This window comes from Hydractinia symbiolongicarpus, chromosome 4 (assembly GCF_029227915.1).
Source record: "Hydractinia symbiolongicarpus strain clone_291-10 chromosome 4, HSymV2.1, whole genome shotgun sequence".
Taxonomy (NCBI): Eukaryota; Metazoa; Cnidaria; class Hydrozoa; order Anthoathecata; family Hydractiniidae; genus Hydractinia; species Hydractinia symbiolongicarpus.
This window is the reverse complement of record NC_079878.1, coordinates 12,262,998-12,287,077: the sequence shown is the minus strand read 5'-3', so window position 1 is coordinate 12,287,077 and position 24,080 is coordinate 12,262,998. Positions and strand designations below refer to the sequence as shown.

General features: G+C 32.1%; 1 protein-coding gene across 1 annotated transcript; it reads left to right on the top strand.

The window, feature by feature from the left end:
• Window positions 1-6,522: 6,522 nt before the first annotated feature.
• Window positions 6,523-10,351, top strand: LOC130641323 (glutathione S-transferase-like). The gene is made up of 4 exons (XM_057448072.1): window positions 6,523-7,223; window positions 8,049-8,269; window positions 9,150-9,263; window positions 9,461-10,351. Exons 1-4 carry the CDS (start codon window positions 7,085-7,087, stop codon window positions 9,614-9,616), a joined length of 630 nt encoding a protein of 209 aa, XP_057304055.1. The 5' UTR covers window positions 6,523-7,084; the 3' UTR covers window positions 9,617-10,351.
• Window positions 10,352-24,080: the final 13,729 nt, after the last annotated feature.

Genomic DNA, 24,080 nt, shown 5'->3' with positions numbered 1-24,080 from the left:
CCTGAACCGTTATTACAAAGTGGCAGAGCTGTTAAGCAATTATTTTGTCCTAAGTTTTGAAAAATACACACTTTTTCAAAAACAAAATTTTGGCTAAGGGTCAATTTTCTCTTTTTTCCAAATTCACATTTTGCTTAGTTGTTGCTTTCTGACTCTATGTACTTTGGGGAAGAGTAAATTCATATCTTTGCTTGCTCAAATATGCAACTGCCACTTAAATTCAAAATATATTTTTAAATAATTTTCCCGTTTTGGTCAAAAATATATTTCGTAATTCTTAACGCAAATTCAGTTCGTGTGACAAAAAAATACGGGTTCCCCTTTACGTCTCATAATTTGGTATAAAATTTTGATTTTTATTAGTAAAATCGCAAGCTGCGAAAACTTACTTCCTCGAGGTATTCGAAACATTCGATTTCGTGAGAGTCTATTCCCGCGAAAATTTCCCAAAAGACGTCATTTCCACAATCTTACATTTCTAAAACAGCGGAAATTTTTTCCCGTGTGAGTTTCTTTCCTTATCATTCTTCTTAGCTACAACTATAAAAAATAGTGTTATCCATATCTTCCTAGGTTATACAACCTCGTCCCCAGTGTCTTTTACCTTTTTGCCATTGAGGCCGGCGGCTTTGACATAGGAAACAAATCCTGGAGACGAGGATGCTAGGTTATACTGACAACAGAATTTGTCGAAAAAGTCAAAACATAAACAATTTTGCTTCTCTATAATAATAGCCGTCGTCTGTCTGTCTCTGCGCGGACCCTCCGCTTAGTTAAAAAATCGTGTTACGGAAACACGAATATCAAATGCGATATATTTTATCCACTTTGTTGCCACGGGTAAATATAAAGGACGGGCGAACCCGTGGATTTTTCCACGGGCAACGGCTAGTCTCTGTAATAATAGCCGTCGTCTGTCTCTGCGCAAGATGGCACCTCAAGTAGCGAGACATACGAAATGCGGTATATATAAAGGACGGGCGACCCCATGGATTTTTCCACGGGTTAACGACTAGTACATGATATTTATAGAAAAGGGCTTGATAATTTATTGGTCACAATAATTCTAAATTGTGATAAAAGAGACAATTCAGGTGTATTGCGAAACAACAACAAAACTTATTGAAACTGAACATATAAGCGATGTCGACGAGCAAAGGGAAAGAGATTTAGTACTCCATGAATTCAACACTAAAACAAGACCACGCACAAAATTAAGGCTAGGGCTGCTAGAAAGCTCTTTGTTTCGGACACAACAAAGTTAAATAAAATTATCAGGGTCACGCTAAAATTTATTTATTTATTTTGCCTTAAAATTTCATAACATCTCCATAAAATTGCGCGTGTTTATCACAATCTCCATAATAAAACGTATATATAGCAACTAAAATAGCTCGTAATTGCCATTTTTAGTTGTTTTAACTGGAGAAGAGAAGTCCGTTCTGTCTACTCAGTTCCAAGATTGCTTGCTATATTCAAACGATTTAAAATGTTACTTTTAACATTTTGTATGTGATATTTCGTTCGTTTGCCGAATATCCAGCCAGAACGAAAGCGTAATCGCCGACAGTATTTCAATCTGTGTTTCTTCAAATGGTGGTATGCTTACAAAGAATTTCTCTCTCACATGTTGCAAGTCCAGGGGCTTCGATTTGAATAAATATGGTACTCGTATAAAACAGCGCGTTTATTTGTTGAAACTAATATACCTTTGGCGCCAATTCTATGTAAGTGAAGTTGACGGTGATAAAGAATCAAAATAATGGAAGATAAAATTTCGAAACTTGTAGAAGTTCTTTTTTTACTTTTCGCGAAAGTAAAAGAAGGCGGTGGCGAAAGTAAAAAGCGTTTAAAACTTCGAATAAATAAAAAAAAATCGAGGCAAAAGAAATAGCTAATAACAATGAAAGCAACAACAGAATTAAATTCAAAACTGCTAACCTAAGTCAAAGAATATGCTTTGAGTTTACCTGTGGAATTCTTTAGAAGGTAGCTGCATATTACGATTCATATTTATTTCATATTTTTTCCCTTACGCAACATGCTAGCCTGCACAGTTCTATCTTCTATGATATCTTGTAAATGGGAAGGAGTTGCGTGCAGATTTCATATCCTAATCTATTATATCTATTACAAATGGTTTATAAAAAAATAATTCAAGATGTACATGAATTGATAACTTATTTGTTTTGCAGGGCACTTATTTTCTTTATCTGTAGCAACTATGAAGAAGTTGTTTTTTGTATTGTTCAGTTCGATAAGAAAGCACAGAAAAGTTTTATCGCGTTGACTGCTTCATCTATGGTAAAAACATTTCTGTCATATCTTAAAGATATTTGTTTTAAATTTTATTTAAATGCAAAACAAATCTGTACAAGATGACGAAAGTGTTACATGGACTTCATCGAAAAGATTTGTTGTTAATATGCCAATAAATAAATAAAAATAGCCAGATGTCTAATGTATCCAACAGGCTAGTAAACGCATGAAATATGTGTTGTTTTTTATGCGAGCCTTCATTAACAATTAACATTGTCTAAAGTGAAGAACTCTATAAAGCCAACTCTTTAAAGAATTTCTTACATAGCAATCTCTTCAAAAGCGGACACCTTTATAAAGCGCACACTTCATGAAGCAAACACTTTGTTCTGGTCCGGTGTGCGTGTTTTGGCTTAAATTTGGGACCATGGACGCTTCAGTGAAAACAGTAGCGAACACAGTTTGGTCGTTTAAACACAAGACTACAAAAAAAGTAACACTTATCACTAAAGAACAAGGATATTAAAGGTTCACTATGTCCTGAACATGGACTGAAAAAATTTTCAAAGAGGTCATTTTTATAGTCATAGTTATAATTCTTTCTATATTTTTTATTCTATGTTTTAAGTAATTTTTTTTACATTGTATTATTTAACCAAATTCATGTCTGCAAAAGTTTTAAGCCAATCAGGTTCTTTTAAAGTCAAAACAAACACTTTCTTAAGAACATGTAAAGTAAACGTTATTACTGTTAAGTAAACAATAGCGAATTCTTGCTTAACCTGTCTTACACGGCCAAACAAAGGAAGGGTATTTATTCAGAGGTTCTATTGATGACGCCATATATTGTTAGCGAGCGATTCGAAATTTTTAAATCATAAACCGCAGTTTTTAACTCCAGATATTGCCAAAAATTTTTAATTTACAGATTTAACAACTTGTAATAGATGTAGCATCTATTACAAGTTGTCCATGAACTATCTATCATTGATAACGTTAAATTTGCTACTACCTGACGCAGGAGAGAAAATCGTCCAGCCAGATGAAACGGATAATGCCACAGATACACACGGTGTTAAAAATGGTTTCTTCTTATGTTAAGACAGTTAAAAAATGTATCCACCACATTGCAAAATTGTGCGGTGCTAGCATCCTCAGGCGGGACAACTCATTAATTACATTTCCAACTGTTTCACTTAGTTGGGCAGCCAAACAAACTCATATTTCAAAATAAGGTGTCGAATCTATACGGTCATTTGTAAACTTGTGAACTAACTTTAAGCCACTTTCAAAATCTTCAGGATATAATTGAGTTATGTGACATCAAAGTACAGAAAAACCCACTGTTCCACATTTATCGTGTTGCTTTACCAGAAACAGAGTTAGACATCATTATGACTTGTTTAAATGAGATTGATACATCAAGACAAAAATATATAAAACATTTATCTGTGGCAAATAGGTTGCTGGAGCAATACATTACATTTTTTTCTTCTGACTCTCCACATGATAACTTGTGCATTCTAAAAAATGACGGCTTGAAGAAGCACCACCAACTTTCATATTGATTTATACAGAAACTGCTTTCTTAAAAAAGGGCATCAGCTGAAAAAAGGAAACACCGGTAGCAGCAAATGTAACAAAACTAAAAAACAACAGATTTGAAAAAGCTTTTTTGTTCATGTCAGGTTGTAAGTATGTTAAATCTTTGTTTTTGTGCGTAAATGTTTCCTTTGTTTCTTATAAACATTTAGTTGTGTCCCTTTGGGCCTATTCAAATTGAGGCATGCTTGATGTCAATACCTTTTTTCTCTTACATAATGATAACGACCTTAGGCCTGTCTCCAAGGGACTTATAAAGTTGTTTTTTGAGTTTTTAGGATTAGGAAGAAGGCTTGGCGTTGTAAAGGCACATAAAAAATTGCAGTTTGTTTTACAAGACCTAGTGTTAATTAAGTCTTTTTGTTTTGAATATCATCATTCAAAACTTATATCGATTCATACTTATTTCTTATACATTGTTGCTTATTTGTTGTTGCATGTAACACATAATACACACAGCGGAGATAGTGTAGATGTAGCGCATTCGACTTGTAATCATGAGGTTTTAGGTTCGAGTCTCCACTCCGGTGCACTTTAAATGCAGTGTTGTCAGCTCATTTGGTGCCATTTATCGACCGCGGCTTGTGTGACAGGCAAGCAAGTTAGAGCAATGCTATACGTATCTTAGGCTGTAATGTAACATAGTGAAAGTGGGAGTGGAGGAAGAGCTAACCGTTAGGAAGGAATCCTCAACTTTCCCTTACTTACTTACTTACTTACTTACTTACTTACATATCACATTTTACCAGTAAGTTTACTTATTTGTATTGATTTATTGTGTTTGGCTTTTGTTTGTCTTAGTTATTTGGGCATTGGTGATCTTTTCTTTTTTTTCGCTAGACAAACCCAAACTGACAAAGCTAGATTGTGGAGAGTATAAGCAGTCCTTCCTTCTTGTGTCCCCTTTTCTTCTAATCTTTGTTTTGCTGGATTTGATATTAATTTTTGTTTTAGGCATCTGTTTTTCTTATGACTGTTATAATATCATACTAAAATCTCATACCTGTCAATGTATTTACGGTATTACGAGAAAATTAAACTGTCACGGTGCTAGGTTTAGCGCGAACTTTGTCATCAAACAAATGCTGACAAAATCCATCTATAAGTTTTATACTGTAAAAAATGTTATCAAGTTGAAAGTTTTCAAATTTTTTACTCTAATTTTTTTTAGTAGTCTTAAATCAGTTTTTTCGAGGACGCTTGAATTTAACAAGGACGTGATTAACAATTTACGAATTGTTAATCACGCCCTGTTATTTCTATACGAAAAACAATCGAACCTCGCTTCCAATATGGTGTTTTACAAATTAAAGAAATATTATCTACTTAAATCAGGTTTGGGAATTTTCTGTTATATTTTTTTTTCTGTTAGTTATATAAAAATAGAAGTAGGTAGTACAAAAATCCAAAAAAAAAAAATATAAATTTCAACGTATAAAAAATGAAATCCAAAAGATCAAGGGAACGGACAATTTGTTTTGGTTTTAGTTAGGAAAAATAAAAAAATGTAGGTAAGCACTTGACATGCCCCCGCCCCTACCTTCCACCCTTCCACCCCTCCACATTCATTACCCAATATGGTTAAAAAGTAACAATGGGGATTTTGCAAGGAATACTTATTCCCATCAGCATCCATATATGGGTCTGTTTCCTTAATAGCCTAATATTATTTTTACCGTATTATGAAGTGGTGGAGAGCACACACAGAGAAGGAGGGTTTTTAGGTATTCAAGAAGAGTGAGTATCTTAGTCTTGTGACTATGTGAATAATCAACAGAAGTGACGTCTTCTGAGTTTTGTGGTCTCGTTTAGAAAAAATCTTCATGATCTCAGCAGACTTTAATTTCGGCAATTAAGGGAAGATCATGTGCTTATATGAATGAATTGAATCATATGCATATATAAATGAGTAATGAATTTCATTTCGTTTACGTTGAATTGTTTTTACTGAAAATTTTCATTCCAAGCTCACGGTGTACTGCATGCATTTCTTTATTTGCACCAGATAGACAGACAAGAGAACCATTAGAAAGAAAAAGTTGTGTAACTTTAAGATTGTTAATCATATATTCCACTATTTACTTTTAAACTCTCATGTCGTGGACACTGACTGGAATAATAATCACATTAATTAATGCTGTATTGTTTACACTGACATTGCTAGCTAGCATAGGTATCTTTAGCTACCTGTATAGCCATAATACAGACCCTATTTCTCATGCTTAAGTCACAAAGAAACTTAAAAAATTATTTTTAACTTTAATTATTTCTATTTCCACTTTAATAAACTGTAATATGAATATTAATTCACCCAAAATATGATTTTGACAAAAAACCTTCATAAGAAAAACTTCACTTTAACACACACGGCTTTTTTTATTTTCTTATACTTATAGCTGACGTTAAGAAAAAAGCTTGGTAGTTTTTGTGTGAAAACTAAAACTGAAAGCGCTGAAATATATTATGCAGATTTTTTTGATTTTTCTAATTTTATCTATTTTGGTTAGCAATGAATTTTACAAACAATAAGCCAGAAATTTAATAATTTTTGAAAGCCGCAAAGAAAATTTTAAATCAAGGGGCTATTGAAGTTTTAATAGTCTACAATTACCAATATAAAAGTGATTATATGCAATTTGAGCTGTCTAGATCTTTTTTTAGATTTGCTGATTTCAACAATATTTTTTCTATAAAAAAATATATGTACGTGATGCATTCCTCTCTATTTTAATGGTGTATCAAGCAAAACAGGAACTGCAAGCTAAAGTGTTTTATTTAGTGGTATTTTCTATTTCTTAACTTGTATATTACAACTCTGTACGCAATCGACACGAAGAAATACGGATTGAAAGTGGAAAGTTTATTGTCAGAATCAAAGACTTAATTCGTAGGCTCACTCGGTTATTACAAAGTGAATGATGGCGTATTAACAGACACTTCACAAATTTCATGCTTTTCAAATTTTTATTTTATGAAATGGTATTTTTATCTCTAAATTCAGTATAGGTAAATTAGAATTAACTTATTTGAGGTGCAGGTAGTACTTGGGGAATATCGTAAAGGTTTGTAACTAAGAAAATATAGATACGGAACAATTTTTAAGACAATAATAAAAGTTAAAGTTATATTACTAATATACTTCAACAAATCATAAAAACACTCTCATTTTGATAAATTTTTATTGAAACTATATTCTATCTGTGAAGGTAGTTAGTTACAAACAATGGCGCCAAAATACATCTTGACATACTTTCCTATTGGTGGCCGTGCTGAATGCGCTCGTTTGATGTTTCGTGTGGCTGGAGTTGAATTTGAGGACGTGCAACATCACTCTACTCACTGGCAGACAATAAAAAATGATGGTAAAGATATATTTTTCTTGAACTTTAAACGCAAAATTTCTAAATTATATTCCCAGCATTATTTTAAATGTTATATCTTTAGTTTTCTTTGAAGGGGTTACAAAAAAAGTGAAAAATACGAAATTATTGCATGTAAAGCCAGTCGAGGCAACAATAATGACGTTAAAATCTTTTTAGAGGTATTAATCACCTTCTTAAGGCTATTTAATTAGCATTCCCAACAAATACAGTCCCTCGTGTTGTTGCTTCCTTCCTCCTCATTTACTGTTAATTATTAAATTCTGCAGACTGTTGTAGTTTTGAGAAAATATCATTAAAAAGCAACAAATTATAAAGAGCAATTATTTATTAAAAGGTTGTCTATTATACCGTCATAAAGTGGGTATAAGTTCTGGTCTGGTTATTACACAATATTACTCAGAATGTGCGAGGGTGGAGATTAACCTCAATGACGGAGACCTTATTGATCCGTTTTATAGCCCCTTTAAGGCGAACTTCCACCTGACCAATGGATCATTTAACTATGCGCAGTCTCGTTTTTAATTTTTTACATATATATTTCGTAGTATATATAATTTTTTCTGTGTCATGGGTAACGCAGGTTAGGATTGAATAAAAACAGGAGCAGAATTTAGTTCAGCTAAGGCTGAAATGAAAGAAGTAGCTTTTGAACTTCACAACGAATCAGAATGTTTATTTTTAAGAGAAGTCCTAAAATAATCCAAAACAACTGTTTACTGTTTTAACTATCTTTAGGCTGTTACCTTTCGCTTTACCTTTGCTTGCTTGGACATGATAACTAAGGCCTTCTGATTTAATTTTCAGTCACTCAATTCCCCTTGGCTCAAATGCCGAAATTGGAAGTAGACGGGCATACTATAATCCAGACTGGTGCCATTGTCAGATATCTTGCTCACGAGTTTGGTTTCTATGGTGCATGCAATAAAGAAAGATCAACAGTGGATCAAGTTTGTGAAACAATGAATGAACATTTGGAAAATCTAGTGAAGATTATGTTTAACAAAGAAACATCGGATGAAGAAAAGGTAACTTCAGATTTAAATATGTTTTTTTCAGTACCTCTATTTCGTAATAACAAATTCTGATATAAATACCTTCGTGTAGGATAGGTCATATTGAAAAACCTGTTCAGACATGTAGCAAGAATCCACTATTTCACACAACACTAAACATAAGTACAGTAGACATCCGTTAATTCGAACACGCAAGGGACTAAATTATTTGTTCGAATTAACGAATGTTCGAATTATCGGAAGTTCAGAACAAACAAGAATTTTAATAAACGTTAAAAGGTTTTTTTTTTGCTAATATAACTTTATTACAACTTTAGTACAACTTTTAAAAAAATTTTTTTAACGTTGTTAGATTGGCGATAGGAAAGGCCTCCAAATTCCTTGTAAACTTCATTTTATTGGAAATGCCAATTTAATTGATAAATTGAAAGAAATTTTGCCACCATTGATCCAATAAAAATGAATAAAAATGAAAACATTTTTTATTTTTCCATAAGATTTTATTTATCGATACACAAAATTTCGAATTACCGAGCATAATGCAACCTTTGGATTAAAAAATTGTTCGAATTAGCGAAATGTTCGAATTAGCGAAGTTCGAATTAAGCAGCTCAAAATATAAGACTTTATTAAACCAAACTCAAGGGATTTGGAAATTTGTTCGAAATAACGGAAAGTTCGAATTAAGCGGCATTCGAATTAACGGACGTCTACTGTACGTCGATGATAGTTTCCAAATATAATTTTCGCCTTGTAGACAAAACCTGATGTTGTTAAAGAAGTACCAACATCTAACTAAAACTTGTACAAAATGTTTTTATACATTATGTAAAATCTTAAATGGAGCTTTTGTTCTCTGTAGCTTTTTCTTTGTATTATTTATTTTACTCAGCAAAAAGGGTATGATGAATATTTTGAATCGGATCAAACAAAGCGATACTTTAATTACTTGACCAAATTACTAAAGACAGCTAATGATGGAAAAAACTTCTTCCTGGGAGAAAAGGTAAAATAATATTTATTTTTCATTTTAATTAAAAATTAAACAAAAGTAAATTATAACAGGGAGAGAAAGTGTAAAAATGGCTGCAAAAATATTTTGTTGTGTAAGTAGTATGCACACCGTTAACCTAAGTATCAATGTAAGAGAACATAGACTGATTTAAAACTACGTTTCTTATTCCTTTTTCTGTCTTTGTTTAGATTTCCTTGGCTGATTTTTATTTCTTTTCATATCATGACATGATCAAAAAAGACTGTCCGTCATATTTAAAACCTTATCCTGAATTGAAGGCGTTGGTTGATCGCGTAGGGTCAATAGAAGCAATAAAAAAACACATGGAGACAAGGACATATTAAACATTACAAAACTTTTATATAAGGATGTCCTTAATTAATTGTTGGTTTGCCGTTTTCCGACTCGTACTTTTTTGCAGGGTCGGTCGGTCGGTCGGTCGGAAGATTATTTTTTTTACCTTTTCGTCAGACAAAAAAAACATGATTTTACTGCCCACTCTACACGTCAGCGTAAATACATACGGTACCGATACATATAAACAAATATGGTAGCCACTTGAAGTGCGCTATTGCGGTGTAATCTGTTGTTTTGATTATTCATTTGTTTACCGATTTGTTTGCTATATCTTTTTTTTAAATATACATATACTTCATGGGAAAATAATTTGAGTCGGTAGTTCAACTGTTTGGGGTTGGAAATCGGCGAAACACTGGGAAAATAAAAGAATGTTGAAAAATCGGTCGGAAAACGGCAAACAATAAATTTTTAAGGACGGCCAAATGTAAAATCATTTAAAAGAGTTTAAAAGTATATACTGGAATTTATGATTAACATTCTTAAGGTTACACGACTCTTTTCTTATCTAATGGTTCTCTTGTATGCTATCTGGTGCAATAACAAAATGCATAAAGTATCCCGTAAGCTTGGAATGAAAATCAAACTTAGTTTCAGTAAAAATAATTCAGCGTAAATCAAATTGGTTTTGTCAATTTTTTTTATATAAATGTGCTACACTGTCTATTCCAATGCTGTATAAGCAAAACAGGAAATTAGAAGGATAAACAGCAAAATAAGGTGTTTATTTGGTGTATTTTAATTTGTTAACTTGTACTATTACGTCTGTACGCAGTCGACACGAAAATTTTTTTTTAAATCAATGACTTAATCTTGACCTTACTTGTTCTACAAAGTTGATGATGGCGTATCAATAGACACCTCCCGATTTTCTTTTTTTTTTAATTTTTTTATTTTTTAAATAGTATTTTTATCTTTGAATTCGTTATAGATAAATTAGTATGCGAGTAAACTTTTAGTCCTTGGGGAACAAAAAAATGAGCAAAAATAAAAAAGGAAAAAAAGAAAGAACAAATGAAAGAATAATAATAAAGCGGTCAACGCGATGGTTAGTCATCTAGCCAATTGTTTTGTCGTCCAAAACAGATTAGAAAGCATTTTTTTCAGGAAACAGCATTGGGAGTATTTTTTTCTCGAGGTGAATGGTATTCACGATCAAAATATTGTATAAGAGCAAATATAGTATATTAGACTTGTATAGAAACATATAGTATTTAAATTTAGCAAGAGATTAAACATACCGAAATAGATGTCTGTAATTTAGGACGTATTAGAGGATAAGGAGTTTTTTCAGAGACAGCAACATTTTTTTATTGTATATTTAAGGTTACTAATAGCCGTCTATCTATCTGTTACCTAGAAAGAAATCGTGCATGTTTATAGTTAAGGAAACATAAAAACGAAACAATTTTTCAGGCGATAGGAAAAATTAAACTTGTACTATCAGTATACTTCAACAAATCACGAAGACATTCTCATTCCGTTAAATTTTTTTTTGAAACTGTACATTGGTAGCTAGTTACAAAAAAACACATTGTGGAACAATAACGGTACAAATAATAGTATAAAATCATTCGCAGAATACCCTTTTACCTTTTTTTTCCTGTAAAAAAATATCAATCCTAGTACATCTTTATACATCTATTTCATGCATGCCTTTTATCAATCAATGTCACTCGGATATTATTACCTGGCATAACAAGAAATTGGGCGAGTAGGTTATCATGACAAATCGAGTAGGTTATCCTGTCAATTTTAAACGGAACAGAACTGGTTGGCCATCTGCTTGGTTTCTCATAAAAAAACGCACATCGTCTCGTATTCCCACCACATATACATCCACAGAAAAAAATAATTCAATTAATGCAATATGTTTTTTGACGGTCTGTAGGGCCCAGAGTGGCATTAGCATTTTTTTTTTTTTGCTTTCATGCTTTTCTTGAATTTCTTTTTCTCAGTGAGCTGAAAAAAACCTGTAAATGAAATAGCTAACGTTTAAAAAAAATACTTTAAAATAAAGAAAAAAGTGTAAAAAATCAAATTCCAGAAGCCATAACAAACGGTCAGCAACGGATATTTGTACTGCTTGGAAAAAGTTTAGATCTTTTCTTATAATTTGTGTTGCCCATAGGCTTGGGTGTCTTTTTGACAGACGCAGACTTTTATTGCTGACGTTTTCTCGTTTCCATGTATGTAAATTCTTAATTCCATTTTTTACTATAATGCAATTCGTTGAGGTACACAAAACACGATGAGACTTCTCAGGTAAAAAATGCTGTATGTTCTAGCTAGTTTGTTACTTAGCTATGTTAAAGTGATTTACATTTGCGATTCTTCAGAGTGCTTAAAGCTCTTATTTAAGCTACGCATTTCCCTAGCATTTCTGTCCAACTATAAAATGACCTTCCTTATACGTAGTTAGGGATCAAACTCATTACCTGACTTAACAGTTTGGGAACCAAAACTGATGATTAATAGCCTAAAAGGTGCAGTAGTTTTCAGGAAAGTTTGACCGAATTAAGCTACATTTGCATGTCATGTAGCTAGCTAGCTACAGACTGTATTGCATATAAAGTTTCACATAAAAAACGTAAAATAAGTGTTGTCTTATATTTAACACGACTATCGTTAAAATGCAGCATCAGCAGCAGATCAGAATTACAAACTTTGACAGGCAAATCTACAGTGAATTTTTCTGATAATATTCTTTATGAACTTTATGAAAAGGGCTGTGTACTTTTGTACTAAGATAACAAGTCCTTTATTAATTGCTATTTTGTTTTGTACACAAATATTCAAAAAAGATTTTTATAAATTTGAATCCTAAATCGAACATTTTTTCTTATATATTTTGGCCTATGGACTACATTGTGTTACATTGTGTAACAAGCAAAACAATTTGCTCCATAAAAAACCTGACATACGAGCTTAAGTTGTATGTAAGTGTGTCGTAACTTACATAAATGAGGTTATGAATAAAAATTCTCCCTGATGTGCACAAAAACATGTGAATGTAGCTTTAAAAAAGCATCAAGTATACTGTACATATTTACTCTATTATCCAGTTTCCCTGTTTTTCAAGTAATCCTGCCTTTTTTTGCCATGGATTGTAAAAAATATTTTCAAAATTAGCATACACTATCTGTGGAAGAAATTTTTGTGGAACTTTTTTTTGCAGAACTTTGGGCCAAATCTGTAAAAATGTTTCACAGAAATTTTAGAAATCAGTCAAACATCGGTTCTGAAAAATTATTCCGCAAAATTTTCCATTTCAGCTAGCCGCAACAATTAAAAGTTTTTTTATTTCTTCATACTTTGATTTCTTTAAGATCTAAGTTATTGGGTTCTATGTTGCTCATTTGTAAATGCCCTAACTTCTGAATTCTATGTTAGACAAAATACTGATTTTGCCTCTGCTGAAATAATTGAACTTTAGGCACCCAAAAATTAATATTGCACATTTCGCATATATTCTGCAAATTGAAGCATTTTTGTGTACCACTCACCCACAAAAATAAGTTTCAGGAAAATTTATTGTGCAAATAATTTGTACCCTTGGCAAGTTTAGGCTCTTACAACAAGTTTGAATGCATATTGAAATTGAAAAAAAAAAGTTATCAAGGTATTGCTTATAGCCTGGAAAAGATTTGAGGTAGGTGTTTATACTTCTTATGCTTCATATTTCCAAACTTTGTTAAAAAATTCCTAAGTTTTGCTAAAAACAATACTACACCCAGGTTTTTCACCCAAAAATAATTCAACATATCCGGCCTATATATCCTGCAATATAGGATTCCTGCTAAACCCACCTTTATTTGTAGGTTAAAACACTAATCCAGTGGTGAAGTAATAATAGACTAGAGTAAATATGGTATTCTTGGTCACTGTTGAATATAACATTTTAGGGATGCTTTTAGGCAAGTTTAGGAACTTTCAAAAAAATTAAATATTTATAAAACTTCCAAAATTTGTCTTTGAACACGCAGGTATTCTTTTTGGAAAGACAGACATCACAAATACTTGGCGTTTCACAGTATCACCTGATTTTTTTATCAAAACTTCATAAAATGGTGAAATATTTTATTTTATCTTGCATTTATACCTGTCATCTTTAAATATATAGGGCACAGAACAATATCACATTAATGTGCTAAGATTATTTTGAGTTCTTCATATATGTTTTTTTAGTATTTTTCTTTCTTTTTTAGGTCAGCCATAATCTAACACAGCCATTATCAGCATTTCCAAAAAAATGTTGACAGAGTAAACTGCAAACATTAATTTTTGAAAAATGAATCACTAAAACTAATATATATTTATATAATTTATTGTAGTCTTATTTTGGTTAATAGTATTTACTTCACATTATTTTTAAGGGAAACTAGACGTCTATGGTTCTTCTATGATTTTACAGAATTTGTATCATGAAAATTTTTAGAACTTTCTAGGTAGATCCCAAGTTTTTATACTTTTTATAACTGTGTGTAAATCTGTATATTTTTGTTATTTATTCAGGTGTAATTAATTGAAGTATATCTAAATTGCGTTATTTGTCGCCTATATTTAATACTTTTCAGACCAGGTTACTTTAACCCCTTTTTTATATAAGAACAATGTTATAAGAACATGAACCTTAGACTCACAATCCCAGACTCAAATCATTGTTTTTACAACTAAAACTACTTAAGAAATGGAATAGTCAAAAAGCCTCAAAAAGCGGTTAAGTCACATAGTTTTGCGCAATTATTCAATCATTTATCCTGTTTTTAAATTGGAAATCTCAGCCTTGGGTCGACCATTGGACGTTTTGCTCTGTGGAAAGTTTCTCTTGACAAGGCGGAAATCTTCAAGCCTTGAGGCTTCTTGTTTTCCTTTCTTATAAAGTACTGAAAACCATGCAGTTATGACACTAATAAATAAAAGTCAGTATGATTTGTTAACACTTTTTATATACGTTATAGCTTTCTTCACCAACTGATATTAGTTATATGCCTCAGAAGGGATAAAATTATGTGACGTCCTAACAAAATTTACCTTCTAAAGATATTTAAACTGGTCAAAATCGTAGTTATTTGTGGGGCCTAAATTGTTCATCGGTCCTATTTTCTGTTACCGGAAAATTTCGTCGTTTAAAACTTATCTTATGTATGTTAGTACATCTATAATGTTATTATGTGTTGTGAAAGAAACCAATTTAACGCAATTCTTACCCAACAAAGAGGTAAATTGCAACAGTAAATTCGGTAGGTGTGACTTCGTAAAAAGGCTGCACACCACTCAAATAATCGAAAAAAAAAACCCGATACTTAAAATCTCTACCAAAATGACAAATGTAGGCGATATGAAATAGAACATGTTAAACTATACACGAAATCTTTAAACTATAAATAACGAATGGGTTAGATTTTTATCGACTTTGCTGTGACGTGTGAATTCCTGTGAATCCTCCAAGAGCTAATGACTAGTACTAATATTTCACGAAACATTACCAATGTCAGCACATTGACGTTACCAATATTTGTTGAAAAAAATTTTTTAAGTAATTTTTTTACGACAACTTTCAGCCAACCAGCGCAACATTTAAATTAGGAAAGAGTTTTTCGGTAAGCGCTTCGTTATTTTAACCACGATCTAGGAGTTTAGATTGGATTGAGTTATTAAGTATTTCTTTAATTTTCTGCTTCGCCATTGACTTATAGCAATTGCTGCATGAATGCTATACGATCAGTTTTATGACTCAGACAAAAATTTTAGGACTGGAAATTTTAGACATTTTTTCAGTTACCCAGAATCTTAAGTTTGCTAACTACTTCGGTATTGGTTACTGGTAGGTAATCCTAGACCTAGGTGGGTTTCTAAAAGTACTGTGATACTGATTAGGTAATGTTATTTACAGAAGGATGATATAAATAGACTTGAGGAGTATCTTAGTTCTGCCGTCCTTAGTCTTAGTGCATATTTTTGTCCGATTTTCTTACAATCTTTCTTAAGGTGCTAAAAAGCACCTTATCTCTCATTCTTCGATCTCATTCTTCTTAATGCGTGCTAGGGGACATTCATACTTTCAAAAATACTTCGAATTTACGACATTTCCCCAATGACAAATTTAGTCACGTCAGTCCGAGCAGGGACGCTTATTTACAAATTTTTTTCTAACCCCGGGGCTCTTATTCGAGAGGGGGTTTATTGAGCACGGGGCACTTAATTAGTCATTTACGGTAGTCGATGTGAGGAACTACGCGTAGAGTTTTCAAAAGTAGATCATGACTTCTATTAAACTTATAAATACTAAACTTTTGATTAACAAAGTACCTATTAATCCGAATGATGTTTCAATAATTGTACTTCACAGTTATGATGAGATTTAAGCAGGGGTTTAAGATACATAGCTGAGCTTTAGAGGTTTTAACATGTTGTTTAAGATGTAGTGACTATTCTAAATATTTTGGAAGCTGTCACCGGCGGCTCAGCTGTTTATCTATGATTATAAAAAAAATATTTTGAAGCACTCAAACTGTAAAGTTTCAAATTTTTTGACATTTTATGATCCAAGCCATAAAACACAGGCTTTACGACACAGTTATCAAAGTGGAAAGAAGAAAGATGGGATAAATTCTTTATATGGGGCTATTCTCCCCTGTTTACTCCTACGATCTCGTATGGCCCGAAACAATGAGTTGTGTCCTAAGGAAGTAATTGACTGCTCAGATATAAGACGGCAATTACCAATTACGCTATCATTAAGTAATGAAACGTTAAACAAGAATTTTTGCATTGTATTGTCTACAACCTCTTTCTATACCCCTGTAGCTACAACCTAAAATACACAAAATTTTCAACATAACACCACCACTCTGTCGACTACTTATAACAACAAATTGTTAAGGACTCTAGGTTTTCTTAAGACCCAAAGTTACACATAAAAATGTAAAAAATGTTTAGGCGCATCTGAAAAGAACATGCGCTCATGGTTGCTAAATTCTTGGTGACTAAATATAGATAGTTGATATACTCTTGCTGAAAGGATGAGGTTTTGATACGCAACGACGTTTCACCTTTGCGAACCAGCGTCTTGTGTTTGTGTCCAGTCGTTTCTCCAGTTTTTCTGTGACTATACTATATGTAATTAGGTTTATGGAAAATAAAGGAATGCATTTATACACAATAAAAAACCTAAAAAAAAGGAATTGTACAATGGTAATATCATGTTGGCACAAATTAAAAAAAAAAAATAGTATTAAACGAAGGGGCGTGATGTAAAGTAAGGATTTTAAACGGAGCGCTAATTCCACGACTATTGTTTTAGTCGAAAGAATTTTCACCATAAAAAAATTCAAGCAAATTTTCATTTACATTTAAAAAAAATAAAAAATCATATTTTGAACATGATTCCTTTTTCTAATCTATTGTTTTCAAAAACAAAGGAATCCGAATACTATAAATGCACGTGACTATTTTCTAATGTTGTCAACTTTTTTCCCGCCTTTAAAGTGAAATTAACAAATGGATATTATATCGTCCCACAAGAAAAAAAATGAGCAACAAACGTTTCGAGGAAAAGGGCAATTGATTTTATCCAAAATATTTCCGACAATGTTTTTCCGATAAGGTAAGTGAAATAATTGATAAATATCTGATTTCGGGATGTGTGCAAAAAAGTAATCCCAGAGAAGCTGTTTATTTTGTTAATAGTACCCGAGAATAAATGAAAGAAGACTTAATATCTACAGTTTTCTTGAATCCAGCTATTTGAAAGTGTTACCTTTGATTTCTTGTTATAAAAACTTTGTTGAAAAAAAAATTATTGTTTAACACTATTATTATACCACTCTCTATCTGAAATATATAGCTAATACCTATGCCTTTTTACATGCCGTAAATACTATGCCAATAAATTTATTTTTGTTTCTTTGGCGCGCCTTTATCACGTGTCCTAGTCTTTTTAATGGTGTATCGTCTTACGACTCATCACAAGTCAATAAAATTGACCCTCCCACCCACCCTTAGATTAGAATGATATTTGTAGGACATATATTGAGGAAAGAAATATATACGGTTTATTTTGTGTTAGATATTGTACGACACTCGTTGTACCTTTCTAGACTGACTCCTATAAATGAAAAAGAAATAAAGATAATAATAAATAAAGTTTTTTTCGTTTGAGATACGAGTTAGAAAATAAAGAAAGAAAGTACGAAGACAAGCCTAAATTCAATTAAAACTGAACGATGGCCTGCACTTAGAGAAAACACAGCATTTTTAAATGTTGACCAAAATATTTAGGCGTATCTTTCAGTACACAGTATGTACGTACTTACCACTAATATTTTGTGATAGAATATGTTGCAATCTACTGGCATAAGTTGTAAGAAGTCACGACCACTTAATATTTTCCTTGTTGTCATCACTGATTACCTTCAAATGTACACTACACAGAGATCTCCGTCAAGAAAAAGAAAAATGACATTAGAACATTTTGAAATTTCATTGGCATTTTTAATAACGTCTATAAAAATACAAAACTTTCCAGAACCTCTACTTCTATACAAAAATGAAATAATTAAAAATAAATACCTAAATAAAACGTGAAAAGACCACATTGTATTAATAAGTTTTAAAAGAATAATAAAATGATACAAAAAGACTCAAAAACATGATTTTTATTTGATTACGTGGTGGTCCATGACAAGAGAGAAGTGCCTTTTAAAACTTCAATAAGCGTAATCTCTTGAGACCTACGGCATAATTTAGCATTCGACTATCAGATGTTTTCTATTTTCTTTACCGTCATATTAACAATACTATTATCGTCCACCATATGGGATCTCGGTATGTGTCTTTTGTCAACACAAAAGCGAATCTTTCATTTTCCAATTTTAACTAAATCCTTTAATGTTTTTCAATTACAAACGTATTTGTATCAAATTGAGAGCTACATCTATATGATTTTTGTCATTGATTAGTACTGGTACTGACTACCTGGAAAACTGAATAATCTAGCGTAAAACTATCAAATGAAACTTTAATGTAACAACATACACTTATCCCTTTGTAACAACATTGTTGTCCCTCTTTCATTACTTTTAAACGTCTATAACTCAGAGACTACATCTCAATGATAGAAAAAAACCCACAAAGCCACAAAACCACAATGACCTCCGTTTAATCCACTTCAGTAACACCGACATTTTCATATTTCTCAAAGATTTAAGACAATATTTAATCATCCTGCTATTGCGATATTGTCACATAATCACTCAAAAAATGTGACTAAATTTATTGTTAGATAAAATAGACAGCATGACCTCAAATCATATCGAGCAAGGCTCAGAACATAGCAAAACCTACAATGAATGGACCTTTTCTATTGTTTTGTGTGTATGGCAAATTTAAATTTAATCTACATACTCCGTTGGTTAGCATATAGTAACGATGAAACGATCATGCTGATTTTAACAAAAAACTTGTTTGGACTTGCCAATCAAACAATATATCGTAAAAATTCTAACTATTCGAGAAGGGATAGCAAGACTTAAAAACGCAAATAACAATCCAATTAAAAAAGGTCAATAATAAGCCCCAAGAAATATAATTTTACAGCACTGTTGTGTAGTTAAAAAAGGAGTCAGGAATTGAATACATATGACAGAAAGGAAAAGCAATATATGAAATGTAAATCAAAATCCAGTCCGGAATCTAAAGCAGAAAAGAAAAAGAGTAAAGGAAAAAACAACAATCGGAAGCCTGTTACGTTAGAAATTATTTTGTAGGATGTATCTATTTCTTCCAACCGTCACATCAGAACAGGTTGACAAATCCTGCAGGATTTCTTTAACAAGAAATACTTAAGTTAATGTTAGATAAGAGAAACGATTTCCGAAAATATATCGGTCTTGTTAGCCTTGCTTTACTTTTCTGTTGTAGCTTACCAAAGTGTCTTATGAAACACGTTGTGTTGCCCTTTTGTTTCTGGAAGGAACGATTTTTGGACTTCTTCTAATAATCAATAACATTCTTGACAATCTTTGTAAGAGTCAAAAACACATATATGTATATGCTTGAGCAACACCGAATGCATAAGCAGAGTAAAGGGAAACATTCGGAAAGTGATAGTTTGTTAAATGCTGTTTACTTGACCTGAGAATTCACCTCGTGGCTAATTAACATAAAGTTATTTTTATTTTAAACCAACTTGTCTCATATTTCTCAAACTTTATACGGCTATTACGATATTAGACAATACATATAACCGGTTAAAAAACTAAACATTATAACAATGGCGAGACTATCACATCCGATTGTTGTTTCCACTACTAGAATATATTGGGCAGGTGCTTGCACATAACATACCTGTACAATATATTGAACAGATATAACCGCGACGCACAATATATTATGACTTCAAAGTTAAATTAATTTCATTTAAAGAATGAAACACTACAAGTCTTGTGTATATTTGTACAGTATTATAAGCCGATTTCTACAATTGATTGTACAGTATTGCTTTAATTTTAGCGACTTAAGAGTTGAGCTGGTGAAAAAGTTTACGCACATTTATCCCGTAACGTCAGAAAATTACCAAATAAAACATACCTTTTTCGGCTTCATGAAAGGCAATTGAAGATATGCACAACTTTCGTATTATTAGAGGCGATGTTATAATACACCTCTAACATAATATGTGATTCTTTATAACAAAAAATGACAAAAAGGAAGTTGCAACAAAAAAAATGAGTTAGCCTTTCGATTTCAACTGGGGACGATAACAGGGACTTTATTTATAAATTTCTAATCCTTAGCAATATTGAAGAAATAGATATGGGAAGAGGGCATTTAATGTTTTGACCATTTTTCAAACTTGACAAAAAGCGTCAACTCGCAAATTTTGCGGAGCACGCATACTGCAGAAGTTCTTATTTTCCAACATTTGCTAGTTACACTTTCTAACAAATCACACGGAATAATAGACGTCCGGGCCATAAAAGGTATCGAAATTTAGGGAGAATTACCAAGCTAACGTTAGTAAGAAATAATCACATTTTACCAATATGGATCTAACCAAGTAACCTAATATTTAAGTCCGCAGTGAATATTGACATGTGAAGTTCGACAAGTTCCAAATGCGTTCGTCTAGTACATAAGTGGCCTATTCAACTACTCACGAGGGTGAAGTTTCAAATTTGCCACCCTGTCTTAGGGTAATTTGCGAAGGGGTTGTGGCTATTTTCTTTTCAATTCTGTAGCTATCAAAGCATAGAAGGGTTTTGCACACAACACTAATAAAATAATCAATAAGCATAACATTACTCTAGAAGTCTTCATTCACTTCTTAAAGCTAGTAAATATTATAGTATTTAGAAATAAAGCTTCTTGTACTGCCTTCGCTTTCTGATATGTTTGTTCTGATATGTGTTCTTCCAAACCGTGTTTATTTTACAAACTGACGATTTGTAAGCTGAATATTGAAAGACAGTGTTTTTATTTAAAAAAAAAACAACATTAAAAGTAGCAAATGTTTAATTGTGTTGCACTTTGATGTTTGAGGCATAATATTTTAGAAACGACTGGATATAACTGACGTCATTTCCTGTGTGGGTAACTAGTGATTACATGGGACGTAAGTATGACCAATTTCTTAAAGCTGGGCCAACCAACCCGTTTTGCAACAGACTGGTTGATGACGTCATCAAAAGACATTTACCCCCCATATCGCTTTCACCGTTTGTCAAAAGCCCATGATTCTATGCATTTTCTTGATCAGCATTTAAAGCTGTACACACAATAGAAGCAACAGGTAACATATTTCTAAAACTGTTTTTTGTACTTTGACCAGACTTTGCTGACGTCAGCAAAATGATTAAACAGTTATGTCTCCTTAACCGCTGATCAAAACCGCGCGATCTATAGATTATTTGAATCAACGATTTGAGTTTCACACAATAAAGGTAGCGGCTAAAAAGATATGGAAAATTTTTTTTGCGCATAGACGGGTATTTGCTTACGTCACCAATATTTAAATGACGTATCTTTGTTTGCTTTTTTTTTTGCCTAAGTGGATTTTCTGCGAGCCTTATCGATAATTTTCCTATAATAATATGGAAACTGTGCGTGTTTGTCCGTAACAGGCAAATTAGATGTCTACATTTTCCTTTCATGTAGGCGAAAAAAGTATGTCTTATTTGTTAACTGCCTAGTCGTTACAGCGCGACGGCAATGTATGTATGTAGGTATATTTCGCATAAAAAAGGTATAGTTACAAAAGTTTCCACAGACTTATAAAATATACGTAACATTATAATACATATATACATATATAATATACGTGACATATACATACAATACTACAGATTAATTGCAACTTTCCTTACTAAGCCAGGTGACTAGCAGAAGACAAAAGTAGTCTTATCATCGAGAACCTGTTATTTCTAAGCAAAGCGTAGTTCCGCGGTGCCTGTTTGTGAGAAGGTAGCTATTTACTATTTAACGTTACAAACAAGTTTATTAACAACAAATATATCCTAATCAATATAGCTATGTATAAATAACAAAACTATAATGAAATTAAAAAAATGAGAATGAAATTAAAATTAAAGAAAAAGAATTCAAATTAGAAGAAAGACGTTTCGCTCTCAAATTCAAATAAAAGTAGATTTTTCAATTTACATCGAAATATGTTCTCCGAAGTAGATACAAAAATTGACTTCTTAATTTTGTTAAAGCTATTCCAAATGGTGGATAGTATTGACCTGCAGATCTTGTTGTGTATTTGTTATAAGAAATGTGAAAGGTGTTAGTAAATACTTCAGATGTGTCATTATTTTTTGCTTTGTACATGAAACAAAGCGTTTGAAAGATATTTAGTTGAAATACATTCAAGGCTTTCATTGAGTGAAGTAATGGTCTGGAATGAGTCCCTGTCTTTAAAAGTGATTATTCTTGCAGCATGTTTTTGATGAAGGTAAAGTGACTGTATTTTAGTTTTATTAGTGCCATCCCGAACTATGTTAGCGCAATGAATTTAGACTAAATTTATTATATAATATTAGTGAAGTTTGAAGCCTTATATCTTGGAAACAAGTGGAATAACTGACATCTCCAGCGTGGGACAACCTAGGACCAAATTGTGTAAGTTTACCAAACCCGATTTTCTGAATCCTTTTCGGAATAGATTGGTTGATGATGTCGTAAAAAACTTTTAAACCCCAATATCTCTGCAACCGTTCTTTTGACCAGCATTACAGGCAATGTGTTTTTACAAAATTCGCCAGAAAATGTTTTGGACATGCACTGCTGATCTCAGCAAAACTCCTAAAAACCATCCATATTTTTTCCATTGTTTTTCTGCCCAAGTGGGTTTTCCACAGGCTAATCGACTATTATAAAATAATATTCGAGTGTAAACTGAGCAACGATTCCAGCAGATTATTAAACGTTGGAGAAATTAAGTTAAGTTAAATTTCTGTTATCATTAATAGAAAACAAAGAGTTTTAATTAAACACCTACCCCTTAATTTAAAACGGTCACCTCTCTTAAACTTTTTCTGATAAACGACTCTATAAATTACATTTTCAATAGGAAGCGATTATTCTGAACAATTACTTTTTAAATCGAGACCTAACTGACTAAGTTAAAGTGGGTTTCGCATTAGTAATGTTAGAATTTAAGCTTAGCTATATCTGTTAAAATAGTTTTTTAAAATTATTAATAGTTATGGCACAAAACATTCCTGAAGTAAGGACCTCCCTCAGATGAATCACGGTCTCACGAAACAAAGACGTCTACGAAGGAGAGAATACTATTATTTTTCCAATGCGCATGTATAGATCAGGGAAAACTCCCAAAAAGAACCATTTTGAGGTTGGGGTAGAACTTTGAATATTATAACAAGGTGAAAACAGCAAATATAAGTTTTTTTCTAAACTCTGTGTGTTCAATGGCTTGTTGTTAGTTTCTTTGTCAGTTTCGCATTTTTTTTGCAATTTTACCACTAGCCATATTTTTTTTTTTTTTCGTAATCAATTTTTGGCGCGCTTTTCATATGACAAGTTTTTATAAAAAGTTATTGACAAGGTCGTTGCAATAGTCCCTGTTCTTGCTTCGTAATGTCTTCATCGCCCATGTAGTTGTTTATTTAAAACATCTCAGCCACAAAAAATCCTTTTGAATGGTATAATTATTGCGTCACAGTCAAGGTTTGTTTTTGAAAAATTTAAAATTGAGGAAAATTTGATTTATACGCGTCTCTCACGGAAGTAATGGTAACTTCGTTACATTATATCTCTCGACAAATAGATTTAATAGCCTCCTTGCAAATTGTTATTTAAAAAAAAGAATTTTTTAAAATTAGATTTTAATTTCAGTGATAATTTCGTTTTTATGTTTGAATGGGGATAGGAAAAATATTTTTAGAGAGTAAATCCTAAGGCCTAGGTTGTTATGATAAATCCTCT

What these genes read in the sequence shown, in the direction of transcription:
- LOC130641323 (XM_057448072.1), top strand. Translation starts at nt 7,085, where the DNA reads ATGGCGCCAAAATACATCTTGACATACTTTCCTATTGGTGGCCGTGCT. An exon ending in AAACATCGGATGAAGAAAAG is followed by an intron (nt 8,270 to 9,149) that starts GTAACTTCAGAT and finishes TATTTTACTCAG; the next exon opens with CAAAAAGGGTATGATGAATA. An exon ending in ACTTCTTCCTGGGAGAAAAG is followed by an intron (nt 9,264 to 9,460) that starts GTAAAATAATAT and finishes GTCTTTGTTTAG; the next exon opens with ATTTCCTTGGCTGATTTTTA.